This window comes from Mastigoproctus giganteus, chromosome 1 (assembly GCF_048544385.1).
Source record: "Mastigoproctus giganteus isolate SK-2022 chromosome 1, ASM4854438v1, whole genome shotgun sequence".
NCBI classification, from domain to species: domain Eukaryota; kingdom Metazoa; phylum Arthropoda; class Arachnida; order Uropygi; family Thelyphonidae; genus Mastigoproctus; species Mastigoproctus giganteus.
In genome coordinates, this window is record NC_143575.1 from 158203060 (window position 1) to 158218660 (window position 15601).

Genomic DNA, 15601 nt, shown 5'->3' on the forward strand with positions numbered 1-15601 from the left:
TTGGAAAAGAATGATTTCAGGATATGTGTGTGGAAATTTGCTTTCATCTAGAGAGTGATTGTTTGTTTGAAAAAACTCCATCCGGTGTTGTGGAAGTAGATTGAACAGATTTAAAGAAGGGGTGTACAAATCATTAGAAAGAATAGGCAAAAAGTGGGTAATTTTTTTCTTTTTTTAAAGCTGATGCTGTATTAGCTTCTTTCCTTCATTATTTTGCTAACATTAATACTAAAAACAAAAAAAAAAACTATTATTATAAGTTTTTTATATATATTTTACATTATATTATCAATATTACTTTCATTCAATATATTAGAAAAATAAATTCTTACTTTTATAGTTCATATATTGGAAGGCAGAATTGATCATATATTGGAATGCAGAATTATAGTTCATATATTGGAATACAGAATTGATGAAGTGAAAAACCAAGATTAGTCATGGGCACAAAAGGGTACTCTTACCAAGAAAGACTTGAATTCTGTAATTCAATTAAGCCAGCACAACACAGCCATTGGTAACACATAGGCTTAGGTAACATAGGCATAGGTAACACATAGGCATATCTCACATAGGCTTATGCTATTTTAATTGTGCTAGTGGCAGTAGCACAATTAAAATAGCCCCTTGAGATGCTATACATGCTGGAGTGGAGGAAAGAATACTTTTATTAGTTTTAAGTCAGTTAAGTCAGCATGCTCACAAGATTAAATCTGTGAATAGATTGTTTGTAGCAATATAATTACTTCTGAGAAGCATGAAAACAAATTGAGAGACTATTATATTTTGTGTAGTAAAATAGTGGTGGAGTGTGACTTCGTTTTCAACAATAGTGTTATGGATAAACCAATTCAACTTAATTTATTATTGAAGAATTTAAAATATCCCTGCCTACACTTGGGACTTAGCTAACAATTTTGAAAAGGAAGTCACACTCCAGCACAAATATACCTCACACACACACCCCTTTATCAAAATCAAAATACTCTCTCATTCTCAAAATGAGTTCGCTGAAAGCAGTTATTTCTGTATGGGTATGGCACTTCCATCATTTCTACTACCCAGGTAGTATGAATGCATAGTTTATTCATATCTCATATTGTGATTACCTTCACAATGAGTTAGCATTAGCATTAGTAAAGGCACATGATGCAAGAAAGCAAGCTTATATAACAACAGCAAAAAAAAACACCTTCTCATTTCACCCATCCACTCGCTCCAAATGTTTGTCTAGTTCTGCTTTATTATTATTATTAGCCATATGGTGCAAGGAAGCCTGAGGCTTATGCTGCAACAGCCAAAAAAAAAAAAAAAAATCCCAAGTTACCCAGAGAGAGAGAGAGAGAGAGAGAGAGAGAGAGAGAGAGAGAGAGAGAGAGAGAGAGAGAGAGAGAGAGAGAAGTAGAAAGGAATCACCAAGAAAGAGAAGACTGATGATATCCAGCTCAGGACCCTGGGTGTGCCAAGCCCATACTCACAAGATGTGAGCCCCTGGGGTTTGTTTTGAATCTATTTAAGCTATCAACTTCTACAATGACACTTGAAAGTTTGTTCCAGATCAACCACCTGCTGGCTAAAGGCACACTTCCGCATATCTATCCTACAATAGTCTTTCCTCAATTTGAATTTATGCCTTCTAAGGCAATTAATCTGAGCAAGAGGAAGAATCCCATCAGCATTGAACATGCTCAAACCATTCAAGGCTTTATACACCACAATCAGATCACCTTGCAGGTGCCCTAGTCTCTAGACACTGTAATTTGCAAAACTTAAGCCCTTCTTCATAAGAGCGACCCTTTGTTCCATTAACTAATCATGTTGCCCTTCTCTATACTTGTTCCAGCAGCTCTCAAGGTGTGGCCTGACCATTGCCTTATATAAGGGGATAATCCTTATCCCTGCTAGAAAAATTCCTGTATATCATTGACAAAACACCATGAGCTACTATTGCAGACCATCTGCACTGCTCAGAAAACTTCATATCTGTCTGCACAATTACCCCCAGATCCTTTTCATTCTCTACAACTGTCAGTGTAGTTCAACACAGCTGATACCTTATTCTGGGGTTACTGATTCCCATATGCAACACTTTACATTTGTCAATGTTAAATTTCATTTGCCACCTCTCAGCCGATCTGCTCAACTTTTCTAGATCCTGTTGCAGCAGCATACTGTCATTAGTGTTATTAACAACCCTGCCGACCTTCATATTGTCTGGAAACTTGGACATTAAGCCTGATATACCATCAATATCATTAATAAATACAGAAAACAACAATGGACCCAACACTGAACCCTGGGGGACTCCACTAATAACATCAGTCCATGAAGAGCAGTGTCCATTGATTACCACTCTCTGTCTTCTCCCACAGAACCATCCCTTTTTTTCCATAGCAGCAATTTGCCTCCAATGCCACACTTCTCCAATTTGTGCAACAGTGTCAAAAGCCTTTCTAAGATTCAAATATATGATATCAAAATTATTCTTTGCATCCATTTCCTTTGTGACCACATCATAGTATCCAATCAAATTTGTTCTTTAACCAGTGGCTCCATTAATTTCCCTGGAATAGAAGTTAAACTAACAGTCTATAATTATTTGTGTCACCCTTTGATCCTCCTCTGTGAATTGGGATCACATTTGCACATCTCCAGTCCATGGGTACCTCCCCTGAGTCCAAGGAAGCTCTCATAATTATGGCTAACGGTTTGCTTACTTCCTTTGCTGCCTCCTTTAATATAACTGGATAGATCACATCCACCCCAGGTGCCTTTCTTATGTTTAACTTCAACAATTTCTCCTCCACTTTGCTCTCAGTTATTACAAAATCCTCTAGCTCACTGCTAGAGTTTAATTCACCTCTGGCGTTCCCTTCCCTTCCCTGAACAACTTCTCATGTGCGAATGTAGATGCAAAATACTTATTTAGTTTGTTAGCAACCTGAGAAGGATTATCAACAGTTGAACCATCGATATCAAGTGGACCAATCTGATTCATCCCCTTCCTTCTAGAGTTTACATAAATCAAGAACTCTTTGCTGTTTTTATTTGCATCCTCTGCCAAAGATTTCTCATAATCTGCCTTTGCTTGCCTAACCACCTAGAGTTGCCAAGGTATTGCACTGCTTTCAATAAGTAACGCGTCACCACTGGAGAAGACTAATGTTGCTTATTCTCGGCGGATGCCATCACCCAGACAGCACCGTTTCGAAGCTTGTTGGCTTACTCATTGGTGAGTGGACAGGTACCCTGTTGTTGCAATAGTGACAACCCAGTTATGAAGAATAACACCACAACATGAGAGGTGCTTGGTTTTATTGAAAAATATTTCTTGACTGTATGTTTAAGAGTATGAAAGAGGTTTTTAATGCATGCGTACTGCACTTCCATAATTTCTACTACCCAGGTAGTATGAATGCATCGTTTATTCAACTCAACAACATGTTGTGAAGGTGATCACAATATGAAATATGAATAAAAGATGCATTCATCAAAAAAAAATTTTTTCGATTAAACCACACACCATCAAGCATCCCTCATATTGTGGTGTTATACTTCATACCTGGGTTGTTACTATTGCACAACAGGATAACTGCCCACCCACTGATGAGTAAGCCAACAAGCTTCAAAACGGTGTTGTCGTCTGGGTGGTAGTTTCCGCCGAGAATAAGTAACATTTGTTTTCTCCACTGGTGAAGCATTACTTATTCAGAGCAGTGCAGTATCTCAGAAACTCGTTGTGAAGGTGATCAAAATATGAGATATGAATAAATAATACATTAATACTACCTGGGTAGTAGAAATGATGGAAATGCTGTACCTATGCATAAACAACCTCTTTCACACTCTTAGACATTCAGTCAAGAAATATTTTTTGAATGAGTTCACTTATACAATAATATGCATAAAATTTGTTTCAGGAAAAAAATTGAAATGCTAGCAAGTAAGTGGTACCTTGTGTAATAAATCCTGTAATATTTCGATATCCAGTGAAGTAGATTTCAACCACTGGATTTTTATCCTCATCACCAGCAATCCATCCTCCAGCTTGATCAAGACCTGCTTGAGTACCAAGCCTTATTCGATCAGCACTAGTCATTGAACCAAGAATAGAAGACACTGTGATTAATGAATCTGGAAGCTGATGATTAGCTAAGCCCATGGATTCCATGCATACTAAAAGAATAACATGAAAAAAAAAAATTATAAATACATAATTTTTGTGTTTATAAAATTCTTTAAACTCTTTAGAACAATTTAGTTATATATTTTCTAAGTTATATATAAATAGGGAAAAAAAAGAAAAAGAAACACCATTGCAGAGAATTAGGTAAAGTGAAGAATGACCTAAATCAGTGAACTAACTTTTAAAATTTTATATGAATACCACTGCATCTTTTAGGTATGACTGTTTTGCTAACTGAATTTTTTTTTTTTCCCAGCTACAATATATAATTTTGCTTTAATACAAAAAGAAAAATGATATTAATTTACATTTTGACTTCAATTAAGAAGAGAAGAACCATCCAATATTTTGTAACCGGAATTTATAAATGAATATAGATGAAAGGAAGTAGTATGCTTTGTAATTTGCAAGCCATACATTTCCCAGAGAGGAAATTTGAAACAGAACCTAAGCCTCGTAGAAATAAAAGACAGAAAAAAATCAGTTCTTAAAAGTGGTAGTAAGGTACACATGGAGTTGCATGTAGTTCAGTGCAAAGTAAATCTGATAGTAGATTCCTGGGCGGGACCACTGTATTAGACCCACACCTAACTTACATTCACATTCACTGTAACCGCACCCAAACCCAATCCACATTGTTTTTACCAGTAAAACCTGCAAAAAAATAACAAAAAGAGGCATGTTAAAAAAATTTGTCTTACATTTTTTACACATCACCTGTAGTAAGTACATACAATCAGGCGATGATGCAGTGGATTGCTTGTGAGGCCAGTTGGTATCATCACATGTCATCTTCCAATTTGGGTTCCATGGCAATGTATTTTCTGGTATAATTACCAAGTCTATAATGGTGAGCACGAATCCCTCAGTCTTGATGAAGTGTCCAGCTCATGAGCTATGCACTGGAAGCCAATTTACCTATGTAGTCTTGATGGAGGCCACTGCAACGTCTGCCATGGAGTGTTTTCTTTGGCTATCTTTCTGTCTTTGGAAGAGGGGAGTCTCCTAATTTACGTTGAGTGGAGTATGGCACTTGTCTATCTTCCTTATGGCCTATTCCTCCTTCTTTTGAACCTATAGTCAGTCTCTACAAGGCCAACTTCAGGTGATGTTGGCAGTTCGGTCATCATTATCCTTGTCTTTCTCATAATCACCTCAAGATCAGTGTTAGTCCATTCTACAATCCCGAAGTAGTATGTTAGCACTGGGACTGCATAGGCATTTATGGTGAGTGGGTTCCCTGAGGCCATTCAGTTTTGCTTTGAGCAGTCTTCTAAGTCTCTGATGATATTTTTTGGTCAAGCAGGCCTTGATCTCCTTGTGATCTTACTGCTGAGCTTTCATCACCCCCCAAGGTATTTGTAGGTCTCTCTCCCCACCATGGCTTTGCTCTCTTTGCCAGTCTGCTGGTAGTTTTGGCCAACTAATTTTCCCTGATGAAATCCATGGTCTTAATTCTGCTAAAAACAAAAAAAAAAAAAAAAAATTTATAAAAGCAGCTTTCTTAAGGATGCTCTTCCCTTTTCAATCAAGTTCTATTATCGCAGTGGGCCTAAGTCAATTGATCTATCTTGAATCTTAATTCGTCTATCTTCTGCTAGAGCCTTCTTTTCCAAGCTGGCAGCTATTTGTTTCTTCTGCTGCTGATCTCTTGTTTCTTTTCCATTGATCCTAGTGGTTGCTACACACCATTGATCCTAGTGGTTGCAGCACAATACTCAGAGTTGTGGATGGCCCTGTGGATATTATTTATTTTATTATTATTAGTATTTATTTATTTTTTGACTAGTGCAGTAAAAGCTATTTGTTATTTGATTTTTAGGAGCATTAGCAACTAAGGCTATATTGCTCCGGGATATGCGGTGGTCATTTCCTGACCTTTCCGCATCCTCCGTATTTGGTGGTGACGGGCTCGAACCCCAGTCTAATCAAGAAGCGTGTGCTACGCACTGCTGCTCCTTCCCACCTGGCTACGGAGGCAGCGTGCAGTAAAAGCCTCGAGCTTCCTTTTTACTCTTTCTTTTTTTTATCAGGTTATTCTATTATTATTTTGAAAACTGATATTTTCCTTGGCTGTTTGGACTGAAGAAGAAGAAATTTAAGAAGTGAAAACCCTTTACTAAAAATGGAGTGGAGTGTGTGGACTGATGAGAAACTTCAAAGAAAATGGTGTTTATCTACAGCTCACAAGACTGGTTCTACATAATAGTAAGAGCTGTTGTTATGAAATTGCTGTTGCCAATCAATCAACACAATATGAACATTCATCCACTAGTACCAGATTAGTGTTCAAAGGTACATGACAAGCGGCCAGTTTTCATTTTTAATTTTTGGATCAATATTTTGGATTTTTTGAATTCTTCTTGGGGTATACCAATGCCTGACCTCATATTAATCACTGTCAATACTTATTAAGCACAAATTTTTAATTTTTCTTTTTAATGAAAATTTATAAATGTAAAAATGGTGTATTTTTTACATATTGATAACATTTCATATATGTTATTTTGAATGAAAAAAAAAAAACTTTTCTTAATTCTGCTAACAACAAAAATAAAAGCTTATAAACATAACATATAAAAATCAACTTAGTGGACACTTCCATTTTCAAAATGTGCATGTGTGTGTGTGTGTTAAAAATGAAAATGCCAAATTTCAAGTATTGTGGAAAGTAAACATGGATACTGTTCAAGTTTTAGGCCCAAATACTCCAAAGATAGGCAGAGCCTATCTTTGGAGTATTTGGGCCCTAAGCAAAATATTTTCCGATTTGCATAAATTTCTAAGGAAATATATGGAATCTGAACATATCAGCAGCATGTGCCTTTTGACCAGAAACTTAAACATTGCAATTTTAAAGTATATTTTATTTGCAAATTTTATAAGGAACATGAAAGTCCCTGCTCATTACACTACTGGATATCAGTAGTGTAATGCCTGTCTCCCTTTGCCATTTACAGGTTTTGCCTGTATCCCTTGCCATTTACTGGTGCCCTCAAAGTATGGGCCCTAGGCACATGCCTAGTTTCCCTAGGACTAAGTTAGGCCCTGGGTTTAGGCCAACAATCTACAGGGTGTCTCAAAAATATTGGTACAAACATTTAGGGGAGGTAGGTAACATCTAAAGGAATGTGAATTGCATAGGAACCCATAACCGGAAACATCACCGTAAGTCGGTACACGGCGCTGTTCATCAGTTCATCAGAGGGAAAATTTCTGGTTTACTCATTCAAGCAGTAGTCGCCGCATGAAGAGCATGCATCAATATACGAACTGTGAGCTGGCAGACATGCACCTAGTGTATGGATTAGCAGAGGGCCCACACAGTGTGCGGCCCCATGCGGCACAACATTGCTTCGCAATAAATGTGTAAGCAGGTATGGTTGGTGACTGCTTAGTTGGCCCATACCTGTTACCATCCCGCATGAACTCCTCTAAATATTGGATCTTTCTTGAACAAGTTCTAGGTTACTTGACGATGTGCCAGCAAATATGAGATGCAACATTTGGTTTCAACATGATGGGGCGCCTTCCCATTATGGACGGTGTGTTCGTGACCATTTGAACAGGCGTTTTGGGCGTCGACGGATTGGCCGTGATGGAGCCGTTGCCTGGCCCCCACACTCACCTGATTTATCGAGCCTTGATTTCTTTTTGTGTGTGGGGGGGGGCCTCAAATCTATCGTGTATGAATTGCCTGTGGAGACGGAAATGGATCTCGTGGCGAGACTCATCTGCGCTGCTGCTACTGTCAAAGAAACTCCAGGTGTGTTCAACTGTGTCCACCAATCCATGCTGTGTCAGTGTCACGCATGCATCGCGTCTCATGGTGGAACCTTCGAGCATCTGTTGTACATCATGAAATGCATCCATCTCGTACTCCATTGTTAATATTATGTCAAATAAATGTTTGCCACTAATTACTGTCTTGTGTCATTTCTGCTTCTTGTGCCTCTGCTACTACTTTCCCATGACGTTTCCGGTTATGGGTTCCTATGCAATCCACATTCCTTTAGATATTACCTACCTCCCTCCCCTAAACGTTTGTACCAATATTTTTGAGACACCCGGTATACTGACAGATGAATGGAGTTCAGTATTAGTATTAGCAGCAATAAAAGATGTAAAAAAGCAAGCTTACAAAGCATCAGCCAAAAAAAAATCCACCTCACCCACCCACCCATCTTTTCCAAAAATTTGCTTAGTTCTTCCTTGAATTTATTAAAACTACTCACTTCCACAACAACAGATTGAAGTTTGTTTCAATGATCAACCGCCTACTGGGAGAAGGCAAACTTTTGCACATCTTTCCCGCAAATAAAAAAAGGTAAACTGCAGCCATTATTAACCCACTGCAGGATGGGAGTCTCCTCAACAATTCATGCTGAAGGAAATGGACCATAATCTGCCATGCTGGTCCAGTGCAGATTGGCAGATTGACTGTATTTAGCAGTCAGGGGCTTGAACCCCGGTCTACTCAAAGAGCTTGTGCTACTGCGTTCCCGGTCCTGACCACTTGGCTACGGATCCCGCAAATATCCAACCTCGATTCCTCAATTTGACTTTATGCCTCCTTCATGTAGTCTCAGTAAGAGGAAGCCCCAAACATCTCAATCAGATTTCCTTGCAGGTGCCCATTCTTCAGATGCTGAAATTTGCAGAACCAAGCCTGGCGAAGGTAAAGAAAGCCAACACAAGAACCACGGGAAACTTTGGGAAACTTTTAGCAGTCAAACGTGTTTCTTGGTACTGCAGCTTCTCCCTGTATTCTCAGTAAACAGAAGGTGCATGTTATCGGTAGTGGCAGTAGAAGTCGATAGCGATGTATTGATTAGTTTTTTCTCATTATTAAAAGCAGATTATTGGAGTTCATGAGTGTAATGCTTTCGCATGTGGTACCAAGTGAAGGAGAAATTGTTGAAGGTGAACATAAAAAAGGCACCTGGGGTGGATGGGATCTATCCAGTTATATTAAAGGGGGTGGCAAAGGAAGTAAGCAAACCCTTAGCCATAATTATGAGAGCATCCTTGGACTCAAGGGAAGTTCCCATGGTCTGGAGATGTGCAAATGTATCCCCAGTTTAGAAAGGGGGATCTAACACGGTACACGAGTAATTACAGACCAGTAGTTTAACTTCTGTTCCGTGGAAAATAATGGAGTTGCCGGTTAGAGATGCATTGCATGATCATCTAGACAAGACTGCAGTAATAATTCAGACACAGCATGGGTTTGCTAAGGGAAAGTCTTGTCTGACAAATTTGACTGGATACTATCATGTGGTTACAAAAGAACTTGATGCAAAAAATAATTCTGATATAATATATATGGATTTCAGGAAAGCTTTTGATACTGTTGCACAAGGAAGACGACTGTACAAATTGCAGCAATATGGTATTATGGATAAGTTGCTATAATGGATAAAAGGTGGTTGAGTGGGAGAGGACAGAGAATGTGGAAATCAACGGACACTGCTCTTCATAGACTAATGTTATTATTGGAGTACCCCAGGGTTCGATGTTGGGCCCACTGTTGTTTTGTATGTTTATCAATGATCGGGCTTAATGTCGAAGTTTGCAGATGATACAAAAGTTTGCAGGGTTGTTAATGACAGTAATGGCAGTGTGCTACTGGATCTAGAAAATTTGGGCAGATGGGCTGAGAAGTTGACAAAAGCAAAGGCATTGACAAAAGGAAAGTACTGCATATGGGTAGAAGTAACCCCAGAGAAACGTACCAACTGTGTGGTACTACACTTAGAGTGGTAGAAAATGGAAAAGACCTGGGAGTAATTGTGCAGTCAGATATGAAATTTTCTGAGCAGTGCAGACACAATCTGCCAGAGCAGGTCATGTGGTAATATCAATGGTATACAGAAATTTTGTTAGTAGGGAAAAGGAGGTGATTATCCTTTTGTATAAGGCAATGGTCAGATCACACCTTCAGTACTGTGTACAGGCAGGTGATTATCCCTTTGTAAAAGGAAATGGTCAGGCCATGCCTTAAGTACTGCATACAGGTCTGGAGGCCTCATTTTAGGAAGGATGTAGAGTTTCTTGAGCAAATACAGAGAAGGGTAACAAGATTGGTGAGGGGAGTGAAAAGGTGGTCTTTTCAAGAAAAGCTTAAGTTCTATAAACTGCAGCATCTGGAGACTAGGCACTTGTGTGGTGATCTGATTGAGGTGTATAAGGCCTTGAATGGGTTAAGCAGGCTCAATTCTGATGGGATTCTTCCTCTTGCTCAGATTACGAGCCTGAGGGGGCATAAAATCAAATTGTGGAAAGACAGTTATAGAATAGATGTGCAGAAATTTGCCTTTAACCAGCGGGAAGTTGACTGCAGGAACAAACTTCCATCTGCCATTGTAGAAGTTGATAGTTTAAATAAATTCAAGGAGCAACTGGACAAACATTTAGATGGAATGGATGAGTGAAACGGGTGCTTTTTTGCTGATGTTGCATAAGCTTGCTTTCTTGTATCACATGCCTGAACTACTAATATTATGCTACTAATTAAATTACTACATGACAAAATATACATTTTATATTAAAATGCATAGATAAAACAAAATGACAGAATTGTTTACCATAATGAATGCTTTTAAATATTAGCTTACCTAACATTTTCTGTATGTGGATTTCTGTTTGAATTGTCTTTTAGACACAAAATGTTTATGATTACTACAACAAAGATATTGTATCAGACTTTACACAACTTCAGAAATGCTGAGTCAATGTTTTATTATTATTATTAGCTACATGGTGCAAGGAAGCTTGAGGCATATGTTGCACCAACCAAAAAAAAAAAAAAAAAAAAAAAAAAAAAAATTCCGAGTTACCCTGAGAGAGAGAGAGAGAGAGAGAGAGAGAGAGAGAGAGAGAGTCAAAAGTAGAAGGGTACCAGGAAAGCGAAGAATGATGATATCCAGCTGAGGGGCCCTGGGTGTGCCAAGCCCATACTCACGAGATGTGAGCCTTTATTTTAAAAACAATGGCACTGTTTACACTTGGCTGTCAAGAACACTTCCAAAACTGCACCAGAGAGAGAAAATCTAAATTAAGTTTTCCCCACCACACTTGGTAGAATATTCTTTGACACTAAGCATTGCTTTGCCATTATGAATTTTTTTTTTTTTTTTTTTTGGTTTTTAGGAGCATTAGCAACTAAGGCCATATTGCTCCGGGATATGCGGTGATCATTCCCTGACCTTTCCGCATCCTTCGTATTTGGTGGTGACAGGCTCGAACCCCGGTCTAATCAAGAAGCATGTGCTACGCACTGCTGCTCCTTCCCACCTGGCTACGGAGGCGCCCCATTATGAATTATTAAAATTTCAAGAATATATTTCATGTATTTCATGTATTGTAATCTGCTCAGTTCCCTAAACATGGACCACTGTACAGGGATTCTTTCATGATAGAATCTGATAGTTTCTCTTGCTGAAATTGATATGCAAAATATTTATTTCTTTATATTAAATGATACTGAGAAGTTCTGTAATGTGTGTGTGTGTGTGTGTGTGTGTGTGTGTGTGTGTCTCCCCCCCCCCCCCAAATTGATTTGTTTCACTCTGGTTAAAAAAGCTTGTTTTCCAAATAGGGTCAATGGATGATAATTAGTTTTCCAATTATGATTATATTTAAAATAAAGTTAAATAATGAAATTGACATTTCTGATAAGCAAGTTGGATTCTCTTTGGAGCTAGTAAATTTTGACACCAAACTAAGTCCTATTTACTTTATTCATGGTGCCTCCGTAGCCAGGTGGGCAGGAGCAGCAGTGCATAGCACACGATTAGACCAGGGTTTGAGCCTGTGACCACCAAATATGGAGGATGAGGATGCGGAAAGGTCAGGGAATGACCACCGCATTTCCCCGGAGCAATATAGCCTTAGTTGCTAATGCTCCTAAAAACCAAATAACAAACAAACAAACTTTATTCATAAAGTTATACAGTGGATCATATCAGCATTCAATTCACCTCAACAGTACAAGGTGTAAAGTTTTACAAGCTAAAGAATTTCTTTTGTGTATGTGTGGCTTTTAACATAGGAATAAAACCATTAGGGTAAAGTTTATACTATGTCAACGTGTTCTGAAGTTCAAGACTGTCTCTGCTCTTGTTCCTCATTGGTTCTTTCATAATTTTGATTGACAAGGAAGGCAGCCATTACTAATTATATATAAGGAGTCTGCTGACGAGGCTACTAGAGACGGTCGTTTTCAAAGCCGCTAAGTGGATTTTTCTTATTTATTGATTTGAAATTATTGTTTTTCTAAAACTTTTGATTTAAATTTAGTAGTATAACATTATTTTGTGATTTTCTGATTAATTTGGTGTATTTATTCTTTACTCGGCCTTGTAATTGCATAAAAGTATCGGTAAAGGTTTCCACGTGTTTCAACTCCGCTAACCGTTCGTAATTTTCCCGCCTTTGTGATACGATATACCGTACTAGATAGCGTTAGTTGAACTTCGTTAGCAGTTAAATTGTACGTTTAAATAAATACATATAACGACTTAGATTACAAACGTAATATAATTAATTTTATTTAACATAATTAAATATACATATAACCACTTAGGTTACGTAACATAAATAATTAGTAAAAACAAATAATTAATACATAACTTGATACGAAAGTTATATAAAGGGATTTCGTAGATAACACTCGTTACTGAAACGTAAATATTCCGTAGATAACACTCGTTACTGAAACATAAATATAGCGTTATAACTGTGTTTGGATACAAGTTTAGGATTTAATTTTGTACAGAAATTGAAATTTTATTGAAAGTAAATCTAAATCATGACTCAAACCAGAGCAGCAAAGCAAAGGGCTCAAGCTAATGGGAATGCTGTGGCCCAGGGGAGAACTGAGGGGGGCAGTTGTCCTCTGAATCACAGCCTTGTAAGATGCACTATTTGCTTGATGTTTGCGGAGCAGTCAAGTATGGGACATGATACTGCCATGGGGGATGTCTTTGTGTGTGTGCGATGCAAGGAGTGTAAGGAGATAAGGCGACAACTCAGCGTTGTTATGGGCCTATATGAGAGCTTGAAGGATAGGGTGGATGCCCTCGAAGGATTACAAGTGAGGGGCCCATCAAGCTCTCAGCTGCCCACACCAATGCCAGAGCTTGCACTTGGTCATCGCGGAACACAGTGGCAACCCCCAAGGCAGAATGCGCTGGTCCCAAAGGAACTAGTAGTTGTTGGTGACTCTATTGTCAGGGAAACGGGAAACATGCTTTGTAAAAAGGATAGGTGGAATAGGACCAGGGTATGTCTGCCAGGGGCAAAAGTTGATGACGTTGTAGAGCGGATATCATCTTTTAAGGGCACAAAAGGTGATATAGTTGTACACGTTGGCACTAATGACATTAAGAGTAGGAGACCGGCGGAATTACTTGACAAGTACAGGTCACTGATGAAAAAAAGCCGTGAATTAGGGTTGAAATTGAAAGTGTCTGCAATTCTGCCCAGACACGATAGGAGGGAGTATATGATGAGAGCCCTGTCAATCAATTCGGCCCTGGAAAGATTGTGCAGGGCTCAAGGGGTAGAATTTTTTTCAGCCTGGTCTGTACTTGTTAACAGGAGAGACTGCTTCTACAGGGATGGGATACACTTAAATAGAAAGGGTGCAAGAATGTTTGCTGATGCTATCGAGGCAATGTTAGGTGGGTCGGAAAACTGCTAGATTGGGGGGATACAAGGACTAATAGATTAACAGTAGCCACTGGCAGAGGTGAAAGTGATTCTTGCACTGCTTCTATTGGAATGAGCCGCAGCCTGGAAAATAAGATGCAGGATATTTCAGAGACTGCTGGGAATCATTGGGGTACAAGTAAACACATGGGTTGTGTTAGGGTAGCTAAGAAAAAGAACAGGTGCATGTATACTTGTGTGTACACCAATGCTAGGAGTTTAGTAAATAAATTTGATGAATTTGAGGTATTGCTCAAAATATCAAAGGCAGAGATTGTGGGGATTTCAGAGACGTGGTGTCACACAGATATAAGAAATGCAGAACTGGAATTTGGGGAGTACAATGTCTACAGAAAGGATAGACAGGATAGGAAGGGAGGAGGGGTTATGCTATTAGTTAAAAAACACATAAAATCCAAGGAAGTGAAGCCAGTCGACATCGCTGGACAGTGCAGTGTCGAGTCAGTTTGGTGTGACATAAGCATTGGGAGATCAAAATTGAGAGTAGGAGTGTGCTATAGGCCTAATGACTCTGATGAGTATAATAAGAAACTGTTCGGAGAAATAGAGTGGGCCAGTAAATCAGAGAGTCTTATAATGGGGGATTTTAATTTCCCAGATATTGACTGGAATTTGGGGGCTGGTCACTCACACAGTAGCAAGGCTTTTGTGGATTTATTGGATGATTGTTTTCTACATCAGCATGTTCGGGAGGCAACTAGAGGGAGTAATACTCTTGATTTGATTATCAGTAGTGATTCTTCATGCATTAAGAATCTGCAGATAAATGAACCACTTGGTGGCAGTGATCACAGTGTGCTGAAGTGGGAGTTACTCAAAGAGGTAACTACCATTAGGGGTAAAGGGAAGGGGTATTGCTTTCGTAAAGGCGACTACAATGGACTGAGACAGTATTTAAATTCTATACAGTGGGATCAACTGATGATATTGCCAACAGCAAATTCAAAATGGGAAGCATTCAAAGAACTTATCGTGGAAGCTACTAGGCTTTACATACCAACTAAGAAATATTGTTCAAGGTTTAGGCCTAAATGGTTGTCAGATGAACTAATGAGGCATATGGCAGAGAAGAAAAATGCATGGGATACATACAAATTAACACGTGACACAGACGCCTATGATAGATACAAGTTGATCTGTAACCAAGTTACAAAGGAGGTTAGGCAGGCGAAGGCAGATTACGAGAGATCCTTGGCAAGGGATGCGAAGAAAAACAGCAAAGAGTTCTTTACTTATGTAAACTCTAGAAGGAAGGGGATGAATCAGATTGGTCCACTTGAGATCGATGGGTCAACTGTTGATGACCCTGCTCGGGTAGCTAACAAACTAAATGAATATTTTGCATCGACATTCACACATGAGGAGTTATTCAGCGAGGGGAATGCCAGAGGTGTATTCAACTCTAGCAGTAAGCTAGAGAATCTTGTAATAACTGAGAGCAAAGTGGAGGAGAAATTGTTGAAGATAAACACAAGAAAGGCACCTGGGGTGGATGGGATCTATCCAGTTATATTAAAGGAGGCAGCAAAGGAGGTAAGCAAACCCTTAGCCATAATTATGAGAGCTTCCTTGGACTCAGGGGAGGTACCCATTGACTGGAGATGTGCAAATGTGACCCCAATTCACAAAGGGGGATCAAAGGCTGACACAAGTAATTATAGACCTGTGAGTTTAACTTCT

General features: G+C 38.9%; 1 protein-coding gene across 2 annotated transcripts in view; it reads right to left on the reverse strand.

The window, feature by feature from the left end:
- LOC150091211 (hemocytin-like) overlaps nucleotides 1-15601 on the reverse strand; it is a 1750539-nt gene that overhangs the window by 625102 nt on the left and 1109836 nt on the right. For both annotated transcript variants that reach the window (XM_090374755.1, XM_090374750.1), the window contains one exon: nucleotides 3955-4176. In XM_090374755.1, coding sequence (XP_090230881.1) covers nucleotides 3955-4176 — 222 coding nt within the window. The remainder of the gene's footprint in view (nucleotides 1-3954; nucleotides 4177-15601) is intronic.